Raw genomic sequence first — 23,826 nt, 5'->3', positions numbered from 1 at the left:
CACTTAGTTCGCCACTCCCCTCACTGCTAGTGGGAGTGGCTATCACTATTTAATGCACCCTCCTTCTGCAGCATTTCTTGACCTGTCTGCATCCTGCTGGGAACGGGTTTTCACCCACCCACTTAGTAAGTATGGCCTTTTTTGTGGTTTTGAAACATCTGCCCATTGCCTGCAATGGGTTTTACGATGTTCTGTTCCCACGAGCCTTTATTTTACGCGTCGCTGTCAAAATACGGCGTGTAAAATGACGGCTCGTCTAAAGAAATGCAGGACACTTCTTGGAATGTTTTTGAAGTCGTTTTTCATTGACTCTATGGAAAACAGCTCCAAAAACATCCGTAAAAAACGCAGCGAAAAACACAGCGAAAATCGCGAGTGGCTTAAAAAACATCTGAAAATCAGGAGCTGTTTTCCCTTGAAAACAGCTCCGTATTTTCAGACGTTTTTGGTTAAGCGTGTGAACATACCCTAATGCTCCGTTCTTACGTTGCCATTAAAGTTCAATGTGTTTTCCACAGCAAAAATCTGAGGCTTTCCCTATGATTTCTGACGCAGATATGCCACAAGCGTGTAGCAGATCCGCACAAGAATAAGGCCCTGTTCACACAGAGTTTTTTGGCCCATTTTTTGCAGCGGAAACCGCGTTGGAAACAGCGGCAAAAAACAGCCGAAATCGCCTGCTATTGATTTCAACGGGAGACGAAGACGTTTTTTCCCGCGAGACATCAATGGGAGGCAGAGAAAGCCTGAAGGTATTTCGAGGCAGATTTTTCCGCCTGCAAAAAGCTGTGTGAACAAGGCCTAAGTCCCATTGTCATTCAAAGTTGCTCATCCTTGGCTTTTCCATGTAATATAAGTCGCATGCTACTTATTACTGTGGTAGGTTTCTTTTCATGGTGCGGACAAAAATACACGTGGAAAATTTTTCGCAGCATGTGATCTGGGTTGCGGAAACCTCATATGCATGGGATGCAGAATCATCGGCATGTCATCGGAATCCGTATCAAATCCAACATGTGCGAACGTGGCCTTAGGGTGAGTTAAAAAAAACTCTGTTAGGCCAAATGCACACGATACTTATTACGTGCAAATTTGTCGCGGGTATTTTCGTGCGGCAAATCCGCAGTGTAATACAGTACCAGCAAAGTAAATGAGATCAAGAAATCTCATCTACATGTCGCATTTTTTGCACAAAAATTGACCTGCGGTGCATATTTGAAAATATGATACATGTCAATTTATCTTGCGTTTCCACTTGCAAATTGTTTCTGACTAGTTAAAATTTTTTTTAAAAATCTGCAGCATAAAACCTGCACCTATTTCCGCATCAAAATGTAAAAAGCGCACCTAAAATGTATCAAAAAACGCACTATTAGGTGCAGATTTTACCTGCGGAATTACCTGCGGTTTTGATGCGGATTTTGTGCACCAAATTCCTCAATGTGTGCGTTACAGAATTTACTAGAGATTTACAGCAAATTAACCCTTTACATTGTAAAGGATGTAATACGTTACAATTCTGCAACATTAGGGTATGTTCACAGGGCTTATTTTCGGCCATTTTTTGGGCCGTAAACAGCCGAAAAACGGCCGAAACATCAGAAGCAGAACGGTTCCAAACATCTGCCCATTGATTCCAATGGAAAAAACGACGTTTCGACGGGCCGTTTTTTTTGCATGGGCCTTTTGAAAAACGGCCGCGTAAAAAAATGGCCGCGAAAAAGAAGTGCATGTCACTTCTTCAGAAGTTTCTGGAGCCATTTTTCATTGACTCTATAGAAAAACAGCTCCAAAAACGGCCGTAAAAAACGCAGCGAAAAAACGCGAGTTTGCTTAAAAAACTTCTGAAAATCAGGAGCTGTTTTCCCTTGAATACAGCTCCGTATTTTCAGACGGTTTTTGCTAAGCGTGTGAACATAGCCTAATAGGCATGCAGCTGATTTAACCCCTTCCCATCCTTTTTTTGGATTTTTACTTTTGTTTTTTCCTCTTCACCTTCCAAAAGCTATAATTTTTTTATTTTTCCGTCTATATAGCCATATGAGGGCTTGTTTTTTGCGGGACAAGTTGTAGTTTTTCATGGCACCATTTATTATACTGCATAATGTACTGTGAAGCTTAAAAAAAAATATTTGTGGGGTGAAATGGGCAAAAAACAGCGATTACGAATTTTTTTGGCGCGATGGCTTGTTTTAGGGGGCGCCCCCTGTTTCTAACACTTTAAATGCCGTGGTCACGATTCACCGCGGCATTTAAGGTGTTAAAGGGGCGGAATCAAAATGATCTTTGATTCCGCCCATTGCAGTGAGGTGTCGTCACCCACTGTGTATGGAGCAAGCTCAGCCCGTGAGCTCGCTCTATACTTCCCATACATACCTAACTCTTATCACGTACAGTTACATGATATCGCGTTAAGGGGTTACAAATCAGCAGCACGTCCTGAATTCCATGCAGATTTTTAACGGGTTAATCGTCCGTGTGAAGGATGTTTTTTTTAATGGCCATCACACGGCTGCATGTATTTCTATGGGGTTATTCACATGGTCGTTGTTTTAACGGATCATGTGAAGGGCCTGTAAAAAAATAGGACATGTCCTATTTTTGGGCGTTTTCACGGATCCCTCAATAGACTCAAGCCTATGATGGATCTGTGAAAACGGGTCCTGCACGGGTGCAAATCTGCCGTTCTTCACGTCTGATTTCACACACGTTGGTCTGAATATCGCCTTATATTGTAATTTGTAGTGAATTTTCAGTGCGCAATCCGCATCAAAAATAGGAGACAAGTTAGTGGCCTTATTCAGACGTCCATGTTCGGTCTGTGATATACGGACCGTGTATCGACCATATTTCCCGGACCGACCACAGTTCAGGGAGCCAAGTTTCTAGCATCACAGTTACCTATAATAATAGGAGTCTCTCTCTTCCCATGGGAATACTGTCCCTGGTCCCGTACTGAAAATATCATTACAGTATGGGGCAGTATTCCCGCGGAGAGGCAGGGACTCCTAGCAGCATTGATTGCATGTGACGCAGCACTGATGACGTTGCGTGCTGCGCCGCATAGGTACTGATGCTGCCCAGTGTAAATACCTTGAATGAGCCGTGGCATGAAGAAGGAGCCAGGGGGGACCTAGTGGGGAGAAGAGAAACGGATCCGTGAAATAAGTATAAATATATGTATTTTTTAAAGTGTCCAATTGGGAAGGAGGTGAGGGGTAGTCAGATTGTTGGGGCAAGGTATGGGGCCATGCCCCAAAGACTGAAATCTACGCCAGCTAGGAGCTGGCATTGATTTCTGCTATAATTTTATACGTTTTCTGGTGTAAATTCGAATCAACTTGTGAGGCCGATGTTGGCCCGTCCCCTTTTGTGAAGTCATGCTTCCTTTACACAAAAGTGGCAAGGGCAGTGTAAAAACGGCAAAAGTCTCAATTTGCACAGTTAATTGCGACTTTTGGGCCTTTTGGGCCAGAAAACAGACATAGAAAAGTTGATACATTTCTTTGTATATGATGATATTATGTGGGTGCTGTATGGTAATATTATATGGGCATTATATGGTATTATTTGGACAGTTTATGATTTAGTTTAATTTAGGCATTGTTTAGCAATAATATTTGGGCACTGAATAGCAGTATTTTGTTATTGAGTATAGTCAAGTAAGTCATTAAAATAGAAATATTAGTATAGAGTGAACATTCAAAAGGGGCACTAAGGAGGATGGAATGTTAAAGGGGTTTTCTCAGGATGGAAATCTCTTGTCCATTTGACGTATTAGGCCATATAAATGTCACCAGTCATAGCTAGCAGGGGGCCCAAGCTTAATTTTTGCACCAGGGCCCATGAGCCTTCAGCTATGCTACTGGTTGGTAATAATGATGGAGGGTCTTCTTGGTCCATCACTCCTCTGCGCTGGACCTTGCTACCCCATCCTCCTCCCTCTCTCTCTCTGTAAATGAATATGAGGGTATGTTGACACGGCAAACAAAAAACGGCTGTAAAATACGAAGCTGTTTTCTTTTCAAGGGAAAACAGCCTCTGATTTTCAGCCGTTTTTTACGCATCATGCGTTTTTTGATGCGTTTTTTTACGGCAGTTTTTGGAGCTGTTTTTCTATTGAGTCAATGAAAAACGGCTCCAAAAACGGCTCAAGAAGTGACATGCACTTCTTTTTTTACGGGGCTTTTTTTTACGCGCCGTGAAATCAATGGGCAGATGTTTGGAGGCGTTCAGCCCCCTTATTTTCAGCCATTTTTCGGAGCGTTTACGCCCCGAAAAACGGCTGAAAATAGGCAGTGTGAACATACCCTGAGTTGTATCTTTACCGTTTGCAAAAGAACCGCTGACCTGTGACATCACTCTGAGAAAGTCCCAGAAGGGCTCTAGGGAAGCCTCTATTAGGGCATGGCCAGACGTGGCGTGTTTCTGCCGCCACTGTCCGCATCAATGCCGCACATAATCTGCGTTGCAGATTCTGTTGCGGCTTTGCCTAAAATGGGCAGGAAATTTATGCGGATTAGCCGTTGCGTCTTCAGGTGAAGAGTACTTCCCTTCTCTCTATCAGTGCAGGATAGAGAGAAGGGACAGCCCTTTCCCTAGTAAAAGTAAGAGAAATTCATACTTACCCGGCCGTTGTCTTGGTGACGCGTCCCTTTTTCGACATCCAGCCCGACCTCCCTGGATGACGCGGCAGTCCATGTGACCGCTGCAGCCTATGATTGGCCTGTGAGTGCAGCCGTCACATGGACTGAAATGTCATCCTGGGAGGCTGGACTGGAGGAAGAAGCAGGGAGTTCTCGGTAAGTAGGAACTTCTATTTTTTTTACAGGTTGATGTATATTGTGATCGGAAGTCACTGTCCAGGGTGCTGAAACAGTTACTGCCGATCGTTTAACTCTTTCAGCACCCTGACAGTGACTATCTCCTGACGTCGCCTAGCAACGCTCCCGTAATTACGGGTGCACACACGTAGTCACCCGTAATTACGGGAGCCCCATTGACTTCTATGGGCCGGCCCGTGCCATAATAACGGCTCGTGATTATGGGCGTTTTTACGTTAGTGTGCATGGGACCTCAGTCTGGCTATAGACCTAGAAATACATAGGTCCAGCCAGAATGAAGAAATATCATGTTCGTAAAACAAATACACTACGCAACACACATAACATCTGCGAATTTCATTGCGGAATTTTTAATCTCCATTGAAGTCAATGGAGAAATTCCGCAATGAGTCCGCAACAAGTCTGCTACACGTCCGCAACAGCCAGCGTATGCTGCGGACACTAAATTCCGCACCGCAGCCTGTGGAAGCAATGGAGAAAAGCAGTGGAAAGCAATGGAGAAGATGTCCGCTGCGGATTTCCGCAGCGGACTGGCCGCAGCGGAATTCCAGAGCAATTCCGCCACGTCTTGCCATGCCCCTACAGTGTCTGCTGAAATTAATAGATCACAGGTCTTTCAGCACTTAAATCAGATTCAGTTAAGAAAAGACAGGATTTTCCAAAGCAAATACAGCAGTTTTACTATATACCCTATGGCACATTTCCTGGTGTTTTCTTATTATAGTCACTGGAAGTCTGCTTTACTATTTAAGTTTGCAATAAAATGAGATCAATGTAAAAAAAGCGCATATGAAGCTGTGAGGTGAGCGGTGATGGCATTATTTTTTTTTGCATCTGCTGCCATCTTGTGACTATATGAATTTGTCACACTTATTTTGTTCTGAACCTTGAACAAAATGTCGTTTTTAACATCTGGGAAGATGAGTAACGCATAACAGTTTTAAATAGTGCATTTATTAACCCTTTGACAGTTACATTAAAATGGGAAAAACCCTCATGAAAATGTTACTTTCTTTTATTGTAGATTTTGAATTTTTGTTTCAAGTAAATATAGTTGGCACCTCACTCAGGTGCCTTAAGTGCATTTTGACCCCTTAGTGACATAACTAATTTTAGCCTTATCCAAATTAATGTTAGTTTATGCATAATTAAAAATTATATAATTTTCCAATATACTTTCTGTATTAATTACTCTACGTTTTCAAGATTGCTGCTTATTGTTGCAGTATAAATAATATGTTAACTTATTCTATGGGTTAGTATGATTATGGTGATACCAAACTGATATAGTTTTTATTATATTTTACTACTTTTCTTTACAAAATTTTCCTTTTTTATGTTGCCATATTCCAAGACACATAACATCTTCTGTTTTCCATCAATGTAGATTTATGAGGACTTGTTTTTTGAGGGATGACTTCTACTTTGCATTGGTACCATTTTCTGGTACATGTAACTTTTTAATTACTTTTTATTCCTGTTTTTGCGAGGTGAGATGAACAGAAAAAAAGCTATTGCGGCATTGTATTTTTAGGTGTTTTAAGTAATGTATTCATAATAATTATGTGTCGTTTTTTTTCTCTTTTTCTTAAGTAATAATATTAATAATAATATTATTAATAATAATAATAATAATAATAATAATAATAATAATAATAATAATAATAATAATAATAAGAAAACATTGTGTAAGAGAAAAAAAGCTTTTTGTTGTTTTTTTTTCTATAAAACCACTTAGGTGCTGCAGTCAGCTTTGGGGTTATTGATTAAAAAAAAAAAAAAAGGACCTCATAAGTGACAATCTAACAGCATGTGTGCTCTCTGATTCATAACAAAAGTCTATTTTACCCCTCCACCTGGGGTCATCTGAAGCCATACAGGGACAGGAGGATATCACAGACCTCTCTCCTCTCCCTGAATGCTGTCAGCATGTCCCCTGCTCCCCCCTCTGCTGTTCACACAGACTGAAGTGAGTGCTGCATATACTGTACAATTTACTTTTGTATTTGAATTATTGCCGTTTTGCATAACTCAGCTACACTTAAGTCCCTGGACAGATGACAAGACATTTAAAAAAAAAATAAAAAATAGAACTGTTGTTAATATCCTGTGGCATCAAAACATCCCCCTCTGTCAGAATCACAATTCTACCACCATGTATGTGCAAATTGTTCCACTTATAACTGATCATTTGTGATCAGTTGTGAATAGAATCTTATTCCAAAGCACTTGGGCATCACCCAGATGAGTATTGAAGTTACTCTGTCCCATAAAAGCATTTTTTTGTCCAGTCTCTATTATTGTAGAGTTATTGACACTGACCTTGACTGAGGCTAAGGAGGCCTGCAGTCCATCTGGATATTTTACAACTTCACGGACAATAGGTTGCTGGGAAAGTTCACCACATAATACCACTTCTCCATTTGGTGACAATGGCTCTTACTGTGGTTCATTGAAGTCCCACAGCCATATAAATAGCTTTGTAACCCTTTGCAGATGAATATACGTCACTTTTTTTTAACACTTTTCCGGCCCAGCCATTTTTTACTTTAATTTTTTCCTCCCCACCTTCCAAAAGCCATAACTTTTTTATTTTCCATCAATATTGCCATATGAGCGCTTGTTTTTTACAGGACGAGTTGTAGATTTTCACGGCACCATTTATTGTACCATATCATGTAGTGGGAAACTGAAAAAAAAAAAATTTGTGGGATGGAAGAGGAAAAAAAAACTCATTCCTCAATTTTTTGGGGGGTTTTATTTTTACAGCTTTCACCGTGCGATAAAAACGGCCTATTAACTTTATTCTGCGGGTCAATACGATTACGTCAAAACCAAATTTATATAGTAATTTTTATGTTTTACTACTTTAACAAGGAAAAAACTGATTGTTAAAAATAAAATTTTAGTTTTGTTGCCATATTCTGACAGCCATAACTTTTTATTTTGTGCGGACTAAATAATGATATACTGTAATAGTGCAGACTTCTATGGTGTGTCGATACCAGTTATGTTAATTTTTTTAAAGGGAAAATGGGAAAAGTTATTTTTTACTTTTAATATTTTTTTTATTATTTATAAAAAAAACGTTATATTGCTGTTTGTACTTTTTTTTTACTTGTCCTCCTAGGGGACTTTAACCAGGGATCGTTGAATCACTTGCATGATATACTCCAATACTAATGTTTTGCAGTATTTCGTGATACTGACACTCTCCTATGAAGCCCTGCCTATGACTATTCCCTATTGAGAATGATTGAATTCTGCTTGCAACCGTTTTTTTCCTCAAATTTTCCAAGACTTTAGTTGCCATGAAGTCTGAACCTTAGACTTTATGCAAATGGCAGAGGCACACATATGTGGATCCGTAATTTGGAGTTGTAGACACTCTGTCCAGCACCATATTACGGAGATATTCTTCCCTAGAACTAATGCTTCGTCATTCAGTATCCAATGGACCATGCCACAATTTTCCTGTTAGATTTATGCGTAAACTGTCTGAAAAGACCTCTGTTTCTGTATGAAATTGAATTCATATAGAGGTATAGTAAGGCCCTATAGATTTCTATAGGTGTCATATTATGGCTACATACAATTTGAAGGTTGTAGGGTGTCATAATATGGTAATGTACATAAGACCTTAGATTCAACAGCTGCAATGAAGCCTGACTGCGTTCAGTCGATGAATTTTAAATAAAAATTACATCTGATAAGTTAGTTCATTGAATAAGTAAGGAGGCAGGAAGTTTTTCAATATGTGTGATGTAGGTGTTTGATAATATTTGTTTCCTATTAGAAAAAACTGTTATCATATTGGACATAGTGTATGGCAGCATAATACTCAACAAAAATCTATTCCATATATCTGAAACGGGATGTATTTCTACCATTAATGCAAAACCCAGTGTAGCCTTTATTCCTAGGACTTAGGTGCAGATGACTTTACAGTATGAAATTTGTGCTGCACCCATCATACTAAAGTACAATTTGCCAGCCCTTACTATTTTAGCCTCATGTACAGACAAGTATCTACATACCATCTCACTGTCATCAGGCAAAGTTATTTTAACAGACCATCATCCAGTGCATAAGCTTATGACATCTATATAACATGTACACTGCACAAACACCTAGTCTGGATGATTGGCTGTAAAAATCTTAGCCTGGGACAAATGTGATGAAAAAGTCTGTCTGACTGCTAAGGCTTGTCTGACTACATTGCATTTGTCTACGTGGCCTAGACAAATACAATAAAGTCAGATAGACCTTCAGGATCTAAGAAAAAATTATTGTGGGAAAAAATAATTAAGCAGTACTTGGAGTACTATTAATGTACGGTAGCATGAGAAAAGGCTTGTTTGTGGTAGTTTAACATTAGTGGGTTATTGTTCTATAAAATAATCTTCTAAGATAAATTTCCACTTATTTTTATACATAATGTAGTCCATAGCTAAAAATGTGCAATAACCACATAAGAGAACACTTACCTGATGGTATATATTCTCCCAGTTGTCCCTGAGTGATCCCCAGCTGCTTACAGTTGATGCTTTTTTATCCAGATAAACCCTGATGTGTTCTTCCAACTCACGGTTAACCTGTTCTAAGGCTCTCACTTTATCTATGTACTCCACCAAGCAGCCATTCAAAGATTCAAATGTGGGGGCTCTTCCTCTCTCCAAGCTTTGGGTAACAGGAACAGGTGGGCCAGAACTGCGTAGTCCCTGCATAAAAACACTGCTGATGCCCAGGGCCCTTCGAGATACCCGAGTGCCAAGACTACTTACACCTCCAGTTGGAACGCTTCCTACATACACACCTGGTGGCCTGGGAAGGTTACTTGCACTGCCAATGCTGACCCTACGATTGGTAAGCCCAGAACATTCAGCAGAAGGCAAAGGGAGCTGTTGCCCCAAGATAGATGACCTACGCCTTGGAAAAGGCATTGCTGCAGGAGACTCTGACCACACTGTCCCTGCTCTCAAACGGTCTGGATTCCCTTCTCAACGTTAGGTTGTTTTTTTTGTTGTTGCATTTTGGATTACATCTTGTCATATGCAGTTCTAGAACATCGTGTTTGTACTATTTATCATGGAGAGTTCTGTCTCATTGTTCTACAGCTTTCACTGTCTCAGCAATTCATTTCAGGAATAATCTGATTGTTGTAAAAAAAAGTCCAATGAAAAGCAGTGAAAGAGAATAAATGAGCATTTGATACCTGTCATCTGGAACAATACAAAGCAGGTTTAGGTCTATTATTTATATAGGGATGTATCATACATGTTCCACATTAACCCATGATGCAGAAATGTATGGTTGCTGTCTATGGTGTAGGTAAAATAAATGGGATTTTCTTAGGCTTTGTTCACGTTAATTTTTTTTCTGCGTTTAGCGTGTACATTGAGAACGCTCCCGATGCACACGCTAAATGTATCCATAGGGCTCCATTGTGAGAAGGAGGCCAAAAGAGTGTCCTTTTGGCCTCCGTCTGCTGGTTTACGTATTTATATTAAAAAAAATGGTATGGAATAGCATAATAGACTGCGCTTTCCATCCCAAGTCCAGTAAAAAAAATTATACATTAAAAGTATACAGGTTTTAACATGTTAGCCCGTGCGTCATAATTCTTTTGAAGAGATTTTCATGACATATCCTTTCGTTTCAAAAGGTATTTATTGATATAAAGGGAAGTAGAAAATGTTAAAACTGTAACATTGGATATCCCCACGCAGGGGGACAAAAATAAGAGACAAGGAAAAGGGCAAAAGTACAGGGGAGCGGGGATAAGGAGGGACATAGGAAAGGTTGATACAGATTAAATAACAAAATTTAACAAGGAGAGCCATGACGATGAAGGTCTACATACAGTCACTTATTCAGAGCAATTACAGTAAGTCATCACACAAAAATATGGGAAGGTGTTATACGGAATCAAAGTTAAGACCAAAATAAAATATCATAAAGTAATGGCATAGCGGAAATCAGGAGCATGGGAGGGGGAAAGCCATGGATCCCAGACCTTACGGTAAGTATCCATAGAATCAGCTCTAATAGCTTTTAGCTTCTCATAGATGGCTATGCGATTGATCCAGTCTATAACAGCGTCCAGGTCCAAGCCAGCAGTACACCACTTTGATGCAATAAAAATGCAAGTTGCTAGTAATATAAATTAGGCAAATTTAAACCTAGCATTAGGCATTCGAGGAGGTGTGGCCCCCAAAAGACAAATGGTCAAACAGGTAGGTACTTTAAACTGACAAATGTCAGAAATCAAAGAACAGACACCTTTCCAAAGAGCTGCAACTTGGGGACAGGACCACCATGTATGATACTTAGACCCCTCAGATGCACATCCTCTAAAGCAACTGGCAGGGACCGTAGGATAAAATGTGCGACGGCGCGACGGAACTAAATACGCTCTATGTAGAAGTTTAATCGAGGTCTCTACTAAGGAAACCTGCCAGCTACCTTTACTTATCGTATCACAGCACTGTTTCCATTGTGCAGAGGAAAGGCTGACACCCATGTCCTCCTCCCATTTCATCATATATGGCAGTTTAGTATGAGAAGGGAGAACATTGAAAATACCATATAACATAGACAATAAGCTCACTCGAGAGAATTAATAGATTACAAACCGGTCAACGGTAGTGTTTGTCAGCTCATCCTGAGTAGGGATCAACTGTTGAAGGAATGAGAAAAGTTGAGCCGCTCTGTAATGTTCAGAAGGGGGGGGGGGGGGGGGGTTAAAGCAGTGGCGTATCTATAGGGGTCGCAGCGACCGGGCCCCCGTTGCCATACAGCATGCTGATTAAATACATTTTCTGTGCCTTGAAGCCTGCACTTCCTGGTTACGGTCACATGGTAACACTGGAGTTAATCTTCTTAATACCAATTGCAGTTATTCAGTAATGGAGTAACCTTTTCCTCATGAGGAGAGGTGATAATCACATATGGTAGCTTAGTTTTAAACGCAGGAGGTGTATTGGATCAGATCTTTTGACTCCACAGAGGATGAACCAAGATAATAACATGTACTCCCAATTCTTTGCAATGTATGCTCACATTAGTATGGGGCTCTCAATGATATTATTGTGAAACTAAACTGTATAGCATAATGATGCACTGCATGTCACTGTATATGCTATTTATCTGGTTGCTATATGCACTATTTAGCTGGGTGTTGTATGCCACTATTTATCTGGGAAGTGTGTGGCATTATTTTTGTTATATGAAGTATTTTTCTATGCACTGTATAGGACTATTTATCTAGCCACTGCTTGAGCACTGTATAGCCCTATTTATCTCTGCACCATAACACACATAGATAAAAATGTATCGAAATCAAGAGAAACCAATATTTAACCAGGTATGTCCAAACTAAGTCCGTCTCGACCTTCTGGTGGGGGGTGCAGCCGCCTGTGGCGCCTGTGGAAAGGGGGGGGAGGGTGCAGCAAACTATTTTGGACTTTTCATTATTTAATATTCCTGTGCCATTGCCACTACAGCATATGATAGCAGGCACAGAATACGGCATAAAGAATAATAAAAACACTGCCCCTCCTAACTTCCTCCTCCTTTCTGCATTTTGGAGCCAACCGTGGAAGGCGGAGGCAAGGAGCAAGAGGGGAACCCCAGTACGGATCGGAGTTCGCCATGTCTCAGTCTTCGCCTTCCTCGACCTCCTACATGTCTTGTTAGACAACAGGAGGAGGTGGTGGACGAGCCGTGACTATGTGTGCCTGGGAGGAGGGAGGGCACAGCAGGCAATCCAGTGTTCACCAATGTTACATAACTTAAAGAAAAATATATTAAATTAAAATGATCCATATAAGGTTATATAATACACTTTTAGCACTGGCAAACGATTCTAACTAGTACTGCTGCCGTTCACTGACTGCACTCTAAGGCTATGTTCACACGGAGTATTTTGGGGGAGGAATATCTGCCTCAAAATTCAGTTTGGAACTTTGAGGCAGATATTCCTCTCCCTGCACGCCGATTTTCGCAGCGATTATCGCGCCGTTTTTCGCCCGCGGCCATTGAGCGCCGCGGGCATAAAACAGCGAGAAATACGCTTTCTCCTGCCTCCCATTGAAGTCAATGGGAGGTCAGAGGCGGAAGCGCCCGAAGATAGGGCATGTCGCTTCTTTTTCCCGCGAGGCAGTTTTACTGCTCGCGGGAAAAAGACGCCGACGCCTCCCATTGAAATCAATGGGAGGCGTTCTCGGGCCGTTTTTGCCGAGTTTTGCGACGCGGTTTCCGTGTCAAAAAACTCGGCAAAATACCCCGTGTGAACATAGCCTAACTCCGATAGGCACAGAGCAAGTGTATTGTGCTAAATCTCCATAAAAGCATGGCCTAATACATTACATGGTGGTTTGATGTGAAATGATGCAATGTAATGTATAAAACCATGCTTCGATGCTGGCTTAGTTTAGAAATAATAGTGATGCGAGCAATGTTTTTTGAGGCCACAGAACTCAGTAGCGATCTCAAGAGTTAAAGCGGTTGTCCAACCCCATAAAATTTTTAAAAAACAGCTTACAATTTTATAAATAACAAAAAAATTTAATACTTACCTTATCAGTTCACTTATCAAGACACGTCATCGCCGGAAAAGGGAGAACAGAGAAAAGCGGGGGACCAGGGAAGCAGTGGCATGGGAGCAGAAGGGGATTTATAAGTTAATTTTACACCATTGTAAACTGTTTTAAAAAAATGTCATGGGGGTTGTACAGCCCCTTTATTAATTTACAGTAACTGAGGCAGAAGCTTAAGAGTAAGGGTGAGATCCCTGTCAACAAATGATTAAAAGAGAAAGTCTGCAGCAGTTGATCTTTGTATTATGATGTCCTGCAGTAGCTGAGGTGTGTATTATGATGTCCTGCAGCATCTAAGGTGTTTATTATGATGTCCTAAAGCAGCTGAGGTGTGTGTATTGTCACGGCTATAGGGTATGTGGACCTACTAGGCCGCTCCGCCGTAGCAGAATTGCAGCTGGCAAAACAATAGTCAGAGATAGTCTTTAGAGCAAGAGTACCTGGATAGAAGATTTGGCAGACACTTGGCGTGGCAGACACTTGGTGCGGCAGACACTAGGCACCGATGGTGAACTCGACTCCGACACTAAAGTTCGCACTGGAACAAACACAATTTCTGAATACGGGATACAGGATACGGGAATACAGGATACAGCTAAGGAACCATTTGCAAATGAACATGGGAAGACACAACAACACTCAGGCATGGGGGAAGAGGGCAGAGTAAATTTTATAGAGCAGGGTGCATAGGGAATGGGTAGGGACAATTTTACTGGTGTGTGCGTTGGCCCTTTAAGGCCAGGAATAAGCACACGCACCCTATGGGAATCAGTGGAGCACTGCAGCCATGTGTGCTGGCGTCTCCAGGGAGGGAGACCCCGGCAAACTCCAAGTGTCCTTCGATCGTGGCTGCCGGTGAGTATAACGTGCCTGTGGTCAGCGACCGTGGACACAACAGTACCCCCCTTATGCCCCCTCCTCTTAGGTCCAGAGCATAGGAGGAACTTTTTGATGAGAGTTGGGGCATTAATGTTCTTTTCTGGCTCCCAAGACCTCTCCTCAGTTCCAAACCCTTTCCAGTCCACCAGATAGGAGTCTTTCCCCCTAACCTCTTGTAGTCCTGGATCTCCTTTACCTCAAAGACATCAGAAGAACCGCTGGGAGCAACTGTACAACCAGGAGATTTACTGTAGCGGTTCAGGAACGTGCCAGCGGTATAATGACCGTGGGCACAACAGTACACCCCTTATGCCCCCTCCTCTTAGGTCCAGAGCATAGGAAGAACTTCTTGATGAGATTTGGGGCATTAATGTTCTCTTCTGGCTCCTAAGACCTCTCCTCAGGACCAAACCCTTTCCAGTTCACCAGATAGGAGTCTTTCTCCCTACCCTCTTGTAGTCCTGGATCTCCTTTACCTCAAAGACATCAGAAGAACCGCTGGGAGCAACTGTAGAACCAGGAGATTTACTGTAGCGGTTCAGGAACACAGGCTTTGGAAGGGACACATTGAACGAGTTGGGAATTTTGAGAGTAGGAGGCAGCCAAGCTTATAGGACACAGGGTTTATTTGCTGCAAAACCTCGAAGGGGCCGAGGAACCTGGGAGCAAACTTGTGGAAAGTGATCTTAAGATGAATGTTTTTAGAAAATAGCCAGACCTTGACTCAGGGGGAAAACCGAGGAGGAATTTTTATTTTCCTATCGGCATATCTTTTCATGCGATCAACTGCCTGAAGAATCGTGGACTTGGTTTGCTGCCAGATGTGAAGAAAAGTCCCGAAGGAAGAATTGGCTGCAGGTACTTGAGACAAAGATGGCACAGGGAGAGGAACTCGTGGATGCTGACTCTATACAATGAAGAATAGAGAAGAAGCAGTAGACTCTATTGGTGATATTGGTGATAGACAGGATAGGGTCCAGCAGAGGTTGTCCATCAACAGAAGTGACCGCCAGAGGTTTCTCCAGAGGAAGAGTGGACAAGTGGAGACGGCCTATTAAGTCCAACTGTATAAAGTTTACAGCTTCTCCAGAATCGAAGTAAGCAGGTACAGAGTGCGATCCTCCACCAGTGACGATAGACACAGAAATAGAAAGTCTGGGAGAGAATTTGGTAGTCGAGGTAGATTCACCTAGGATTGTCTCTCCAATCAAGCCTAGGTGCTGGAGTTTCCCAGCTTTTGCGGACATTGGCACACAAAATGTCCCTTGTGATCACAGTACAGACACAACGCAGTCGAACGACGGCGTTGTTGTTCCTGGTCGGACAGTCGGAGTCTGTCCACCTGCATTGGCTCCTCCGGTGGTGCAACAGGACAGGGCAGTAGAGGCCTTTGAAATTTGGGTGCCAGTCGGCAAGACCTCTTCTCTCAGCGAACTTCCAGAGTGCGCTTTTGGATCGTCATATCGATCCGTGTTGCCAGGAGTATTAAAGCATCCAAGGTAGATGGAAGCTCTCGAGCTGCCAGTTCATCCTTTGTATAAGAGGCAAGTTCCTTGCCAGAAAATTGCCACTAGGGCCTCATTATTCCAAGCCAGCTCTGCTGCCAGCAGACAGAAGGAGATTGAGTACTCCCCTACAGTTGATTCCCCTTGATTGAGGGTCAGCAGTGAAACAGCTGCAGAGGATGTTCGGCCCGGTTCTTCGAACACTGTACAAAAAGTCTCTAGAAACAGTGGCAAATCGGAGGATTCCGTACCCTCTCTTCCAAGATCGGGTTCCCCCATGCCAGGGCTTTGCCAGAGTGGAGGGTGATAATAAAAGCGATCTTGGCCTCATCCTAGGGGAAGAAATAAGCACGTAACTTGAAGCGGATCGTATATTGGTTGATGAAACCTCTACAGGTCTTAGGATCCCCGTCGTAGCGAGGAGGTAGAGGCAACAAAATTACTGACCCAGGACAGGCAGGAGGGATAGTAGGTTGTGGAGTAGCAGAAGCAGCCAGAGGAGGCGGAGAAGGAAGATCCAAATGGGTAATTCTGGAGTTTACAGCCTGTAGGAGCTGATCCTGATGTGCCCGGAGGTCACACATGTAAGCTTGCATCATCAGGACCGCGGTTTTGGGTTGACCAGCGGGATCAACGGCCTGAGCATACTGTCACGGCTCTGTAGCAGAGTAGCAGCTTGCCAAACAATAGTCAGAGATAGTCTTTAGAGCAAGAGTACCTAGATAGAAGGTTTGGGAGACACTTGGCATGCAGACACTTGACGTGGCAGACACTTGGTGTGGCAGACACTTGGCACAGATGACATTTGGTACAGATGACACTTGGCACAGATGGTGAACTCGACTCCAACACTAGACTTCGCACTGGAACAAACACAATTACTGGATCGGGGATATAGGAACACAGGATACAGGATACAGCTGAGGAAACATTTGCAAACGGACATGGGAAGTCTCAACAGCGCTCAGGCAAGGAGGACGAGGGCAGAGCCCATTTTATAGAGCAGGGTGCATAGGGATTGGGCAGGGTCTATTTTGCAGGTGCACCCTAGGGGAAACAGTGGAGCAGTGCAGCCGCGTGTGCTGGCGTCTCCGGGGAGGGAGACAACATGTATTATGAGGTTCTGCAGGTTCTGCAGCAGCTGAGGTGTGTATTGTGATGTTCTGCAGCAGCTGAGGTGTGTCTTATGATGTTCTGCAGCAGCAGCTGAGGTGTGTATTACGAGGTTCTGCAGCAGTTGAAGTGTGTCATGTGATATTCTGTAGCAGCTGAGGTGTGTATGGAGTTAATGGTGTCAAAGATATTTTTAATTTTGCTTCATTATGTGTAAACATAAAATGCTGTCAGAGAGATTAATTGTGGACAGTTGCAACTGTAAATGGCTTACAGAGAAGAATGGGTATTCTATTATCTAAAATTTATGGTATTTGACCCAATGACCTTTGTATTCTGCTATTTAATTACAAAGGCTGACATGACTAAAAACCTAATGACGTTTTGTATTCCATTGGGTTGTTAAGACTAAAGATATACAGTGAAGGAAATAAGTACTTGATCCCTTGCTGATTTTGTAAGTTTGCCCACTGTCAAAGTCATGAACAGTCTAGAATTTTTTGGCTAGATTAATTTTACCAGTGAGAGATAGATTATATAAAAAAAAAGAAAAAGAAAATCACATAGTCAAAATTATATATATTTATTTGCATTGTGCACAGAGAAATAAGTATTTGATCCCCTACCAACCATTAAGAGTTCAGCCTCCTCCAGACCAGTTACACGCTCCAAATCAACTTGGTGCCTGCATTAAAGACAGCTGTCTTAAATGGTCACCTGTATAAAAGACTCCTGTCCACAGACTCAATTAATCAGTCTGACTCTAACCTCTACAACATGGGCAAGACCAAAGAGCTTTCTAAGGATGTCAGGGACAAGATCATAGACCTGCACACAGCTGGAATGGGCTACAAAACCATAAGTAAGATGCTGGGTGAGAAGGAGACAACTGTTGGTGCAATAGTAAGAAAATGGAAGACATACAAAATGACTGTCAATCGACATCGATCTGGGGCTCCATGCAAAATCTCACCTCGTGGGGTATCCTTGATCCTGAGGAAGGTGAGAGCTCAGCCGAAAACTACACGGGGGGAACTTGTTAATGATCTCAAGGCAGCTGGGACCACAGTCACCAAGAAAACCATTGGTAACACATTACGCCGTAATGGATTAAAATCCTGCAGTGCCCGCAAGGTCCCCCTGCTCAAGAAGGCACATGTACAGGCCTGTCTGAAGTTTGCAAATGAACATCTGGATGATTCTGAGAGTGATTGGGAGAAGGTGCTGTGGTCAGATGAGACAAAAATTGAGCTGTTTGGCCTTAACTCAACTCGCCGTGTTTGGAGGAAGAGAAATGCTGCCTATGACCCAAAGAACACGGTCCCCACTGTCAAGCATGGAGGTGGAAACATTATGTTTTGGGGGTGTTTCTCTGCTAAGGGCACAGGACTACTTCACCGCATCAATGGGAGAATGGACGGAGCCATGTACCGTCAAATCCTTTTCAACATTGAATTTTTATTGATTTTAAACATAGAAAACATAGATAACATTGTTGTACATAAGCATATAAATTATACCATCAAGAAGATGATCACAAAACAGATTAATACCATCCTGTACAACTGAGGTAGGCAACCTGAAAACATTATCTCGTAAGGGAAGGTGGGGAGGAAAGGGAGGGATAGGGAAACAGGGAAAGCTTTCTCAGAACATTCTCATATCCTTTATTGTGTTCCACCATTATTATTATTATTAACCCCTTCTCCTCTTATTGCATTGTAAACCCCGTGTAAATCCCCTTTTACCTTCGTCTGTCCTAACCTGGGAACATGTCAGTCCACATTTGCCACTGAGCTTCAAATCTATTCATTCTATTCTGACGGAGTGCAAATAATCTTTCATATACACAATGGGATGATACTTCTTCTATAATTTCCCTCAAAGACGGGACCGAGATTGACTTCCAGTTTCTGGCCACCAATAGTTTAACCGACAGACATATATGGCAGACCAAGGCTCTATCTTCCGGTGAAATTATTCCCATATTTAGGGACAGAAGGGCTAGATCTGCACTTGGTGTCACTTGAGCCTCCAACAATCTGGAGGCCAGATTGAACACTGAAACCCACACCGAAGCGATAATGGGACACTCCCAAAATATGTGATGTAGGGTCCCCAGCCCCCCACACCCCCTCCAGCACTCCGCGTTAGTCCCTGGATATATCTTGGAAATCTGAATGGGAGTGTAATACCAACGCAACACCAGTTTGTGATAGACTTCCAGGAGGTTTGAGTTCATGGTGGACCCTAACGTCCACTTAATGGCCCTGGACCAATCCTCTATGGTATAAGTGGATCCCAAGTCCCTCTCCCATTGTAGCATGTGTTTATTTTTAGCCAACATCGTATCTCCCAATAGCACCTCGTAGAAGGACTTTGTTAAGCTAGATTCTATAACTGAGGCCCCAAATAGCAGATGATGTATCCTGGAGGGGATGCAAACCTGTGCGTGTGCCCTTGTCGGGAGGAGATGTCGAATCTGCAAGTATTTAAAGAACTCGGAATGAGCCAAGGCAAATTCTTCTCTTAATTCTAAGAAGGGTTTAATACTATCCTCTCCATAAAGATCTGCCAGCGTCGCTACTCCTAACCTAACCCAGTTACGTAGATTCAGATCAGGTATTAACAGTTCAAGAGCATCTACTGGTAAAAAGAGTTTGTACCCCGAATTAGAGGAGGGTGTCACTGTCAGGATATGCCTCCATGCTTGTAGCGACACTCTTACTGTAGGAAATTTAGGAAGTACCTTCCTAGGAAATTTTGCATGAATTAATAGTATCGAGGTCAGAGGAATATCCCCTATTAGGTGTTGTTCAATCGTCGGCCAACTAGAGCCAGAGGATGCGGTGCACCAGTATCTCAATTGTCGTACCACTATGGCCTTATGGTAGGCCTCTAGGCTCGGAACCCCCATTCCCCCTCTCTGTCTATGTATGTATAGACTTTGTCTGGCTACCCGAGGTTTCTTATTTTTCCATATAAACCGCATCAGCTGATCTTGTAACTTACGGAGAATAAAGGCCGGTAGAGGCACCACCACTGTCCTAAACACATAGAGTATCTTGGGGAGGATAAGCATTTTATACAGGATTATTCTGCCCATCCAGGATGGTTCTGTATCTGACAAACGATTTAATTCGCCTTGTAATTTATCCTGAAGAGGGAGAACATTAATATGAGCTAATTTAGATGTTGGCGAGCACAATTTTATTCCTAAATAAGGAATCGACATCTCCTCCCAGCCAAACGGAAATTCCCTCTGTATATCTTGTCGCAGTGTCAATGGTATGGCCACTCCCAATATCTGAGACTTGGAGGCATTAACCTTATAATAGGACACGTTGCCAAATTGTGCTAAAATCTCTGCTACTCTGCGGAGAGAGGACAACGGTTCTGTAAGGGTCAGTATGACATCGTCCGCAAACAATCCAATTTTATGCTGTCTATGTCCTACAGAAATCCCTCGCACCCCCATATCCATTCGTATCAGTTCCGCCATCGGCTCCATCACCATAGTAAAGAGCAAAGGAGACAATGGGCAACCTTGTCTTGTTCCATTGGTGATATTGAATGGCTCAGACAGCATCCCATTCGCCAACACCCGGGCTGAAGGTGCAGAGTACAAGGCCCCGATTGCCCCTAGTATGGCTCCCGAAAATCCAAATCTCCTCATAGTTTCAAAGGCAAATCCCCAGTGTATCCTATCGAACGCCTTTTCTGCATCCAGAGTAAGGAGAACAGAGGGCGTTCGACCTGCCTCCACCCTGGAAATTAGATTTATAATGCGCCTTGTGCCATCTGGCGCCTGCCTCCCCTTAGTAAATCCCACTTGATCGTTATGAATTACTGTGGGGAGTATTGTCAAAAGACGTTGGGCCAATATTAATGCATAAAGCTTTGTGTCGCAATTTAACAATGAGATGGGTCGGAAATTGGCTGGGAGAGTCGGGGGTTTCCCCTGTTTAGGTATTGTTACAATAGTAGCCTGCAACATCTCGGCCGGGAGGCTTCCCCTATCTATGGCTACATTAAAGATACGAGCTAAGTAAGGGGTCAAAATAGATTCGTTAAATTTGTAATATTCGGATGAAAACCCATCCGGCCCCGGGGCCTTACCTGGTTTAACTAATTTTATAACTTTGGACACTTCGCCTGGCAAAATAGGAGCGTTTAGCTGCTCTAGTTGAAGGGGAGTTATTTTCGGCAACTGAATCTGATCTAGAAATATATTTATTGCCTCTGCTGTAGGTGGCACTATACTGGGGTCTCCTTGTAAGTTGTATAATTTGGAGTAGAACTGGCTAAACCTATCCGCTATCCCTTGGGGATTCGAGATTTTTGGCTCACTTCCTTCCGCTATCAAAAACGGTATCTTCGACTTCTGCCGTCTTTGTTTCACTCTATTTGCCATATATTTACTCGCCTTATTGTGTGAGGTGTAGTATGTCATGCGGAGGGAGGTTAAACTTTTATCAAAGTCTGCTATCAGTATTTCTCTAAATTCCCGTCTTAGTTTAGCCAGAGCATCATGGACCGTAAAAGACGGGGAGGATTGCTGTTGCATCTCCAGGGATTTAATCTGTGCTAGTATGCGGTCTGTGTTTAGCTGTTTTTGTTTTTTATAATGGGAGCTTTGTTGGATCAACAGACCGCGCATTACCGCCTTATGGGCGTTCCACAGCACAAATGGGTCTATGTCCGGTGAATCGTTTAGGTCAAAATAGTCCTTTATCTGGGAGGAAATACGCCCTCTATACTGGGTCAAAGCCATCAGAAAAGTATTGTTCCTCCATGACCTATGAGGCCGATTCCAGGGTGACAGCGCAACCTGCATGGAGACCGGGGCATGGTCCGACCACGTAATGTCTCCCACCTCAGCTTTTATCACTGAATTCAGCAGCCACTTATCTACCAAAAACAGGTCTATCCTAGAGAAAGTGTGGTGACAAGGCGAGTAAAAGGAGAATTCTCTTGTCGAAGCATTGTGACATCTAAACACATCGTATATGTCCTGTTGCTGCACCCACTTTGACAGAGTAGGGAGAGATCTCTTGCTCCTACTAGTAGAATCTAAAATTCTGTCTGGAATGATATTGAAATCTCCACAAAAAATCAGCTGTCCCTGCTGGACTTTGCGAACTTTCCTTATGGTTTTGTTTAGAAATCTAATCTGAGAAACATTAGGAGCATATATATTGACTAGTGTGATTAGGGTATCGTTAATGGAGCATATCAGAGCAAGAAATCTCCCCCCCACATCCACCCGGGAGTCCACCAGTTTAAAATCTATCGTATCCCTGATAGCTATCAAAACTCCCGCCTTTTTTTTTCCCGCATTAGACATAAAAACATGAGGAAATTTAGCATTTGTAAAGGCCGGACATTTCAATTGCTGAAAATGCGTTTCTTGCAGACACATAATATCCGCCCCAGATTTCAGAGCCTCCTTCCAGGCTGACGACCTTTTGAAAGGGCTATTTAGACCTTTAACGTTAAGAGACATTATTTTAACCGCCATAATCCCTATTACAGAGCTGCAATATAACATACATAAGACACTGTATCATTTTTACATTACATCCTTGGACTGTACTGAAAAGGATATTCTTGAAAAAGCTGTTTGGATAAAACAACCGGGAAGACAACCGGGAAAAACAGAAACATAAAAAACTGCAATCGTTTTTGACGAACCACATTCCCCGGAACCAGGAACAGTTCCAGTAGGATCCCATCAACCTTGGCGATCCCGTAAAGGTTTCGGGGGTGAAAGTTCGGCTAGATGAGACTCGACCTCTCGTTTAGCCAATAAAGCCAGTCTTTCATCTAGTATCTGTGCTCCTTGACCACTCTGGGGAGATCCTCGCCGGTCCCCTAGGAGATATTTTCCGCTGTGGACCAGGGAGTAGGAAACCCCAGTCTGACATCAATTTTTCTCCATCAGCAGGTTTGAACAATACATGGGTGCGTTCATCTTTCCTTATCAACAGCTTCGTAGGGAAGCCCCACTTATAAGGTATTTTATGATTCCGAAGTACCAGGGTTACCGGAGAGAAGGCCCTCCTTGCTTGCAGCGTAGCTTGCGAGAGATCCGCATATAAATGGACACCTCCAAATGGATCTGGTAAGGGCTGCCTTTTCCGCGCAGCGAACATCAAGGCCTCCTTGACATGATAAAAATGAATGCGGGAGATCACGTCGCGTGGTATGTCAGCCGGCAGAGCTTTGGGTTTAGGCAGACGGTGAGCACGATCAATGATCCAATCCGGAGGATGGGTGTCGGGTAATAAGGTTTTAATCAGCTTCTGGAGATACCCCTGAAGATCTGCTTGTGCCACCGATTCCGGAATGCCTCGAAACTTAACATTGTTCCGTCTATTTCGGTCCTCCATATCCGCCATTTTATTTTTCATAGCTTCCACCTCCTCTTCTAACACATAGTGCGCATCCACCAGATCATTATGGGCCTGTGTGAAATCTCTCATCTTGTTTTCCACGTGATCCACTCTAGTACCCAGATCTTCTATGGAAGTATTTAGCTTGGCAGTGATTTTGGCCAAATCCTGTTGCAAAGATCCTCTAAGCGCCATAACAATGCCTTTAATAAACTTTTCTGACGCCACCTGATCTGTGGTGGGCAGATTAGATATGGGGTCACCTTCCCCTGCAGCCTCTTCCTCCAAAACCCCTGGACTCTGTCTGTCAGGGTTTACTATAGGCCCGTCTTCCTCCCTTTCCAGCCTCTGATCTTCTGCCCTGTCAGCATGCGGTATCGGCAAAGGGCTAACTGCATGCACCCCATCTCTTTCTCTCTCCTTAGATCTCTGTCTGGGGCACACCGGAGTGTGTGATGACTCACCCAGAGAAGCTGCAGGAGACGCTGGT

At 42.9% G+C, this 23,826-nt stretch overlaps 1 protein-coding gene across 1 annotated transcript in view; it reads right to left on the bottom strand.

Moving 5' to 3' along the window:
• BFSP2 (beaded filament structural protein 2) overlaps positions 1-9,787 on the bottom strand; it is a 55,822-nt gene extending 46,035 nt beyond the window's left edge. Inside the window, exon 1 of the mRNA XM_075828596.1 lies at positions 9,332-9,787. Coding sequence (XP_075684711.1) covers positions 9,332-9,787 — 456 coding nt within the window. The remainder of the gene's footprint in view (positions 1-9,331) is intronic.
• Positions 9,788-23,826: the final 14,039 nt, after the last annotated feature.

Source organism: Rhinoderma darwinii, chromosome 5, assembly GCF_050947455.1.
Source record: "Rhinoderma darwinii isolate aRhiDar2 chromosome 5, aRhiDar2.hap1, whole genome shotgun sequence".
Lineage (NCBI taxonomy): Eukaryota > Metazoa > Chordata > Amphibia > Anura > Rhinodermatidae > Rhinoderma > Rhinoderma darwinii.
This window is presented reverse-complemented; position numbering and strand designations above follow the sequence as displayed.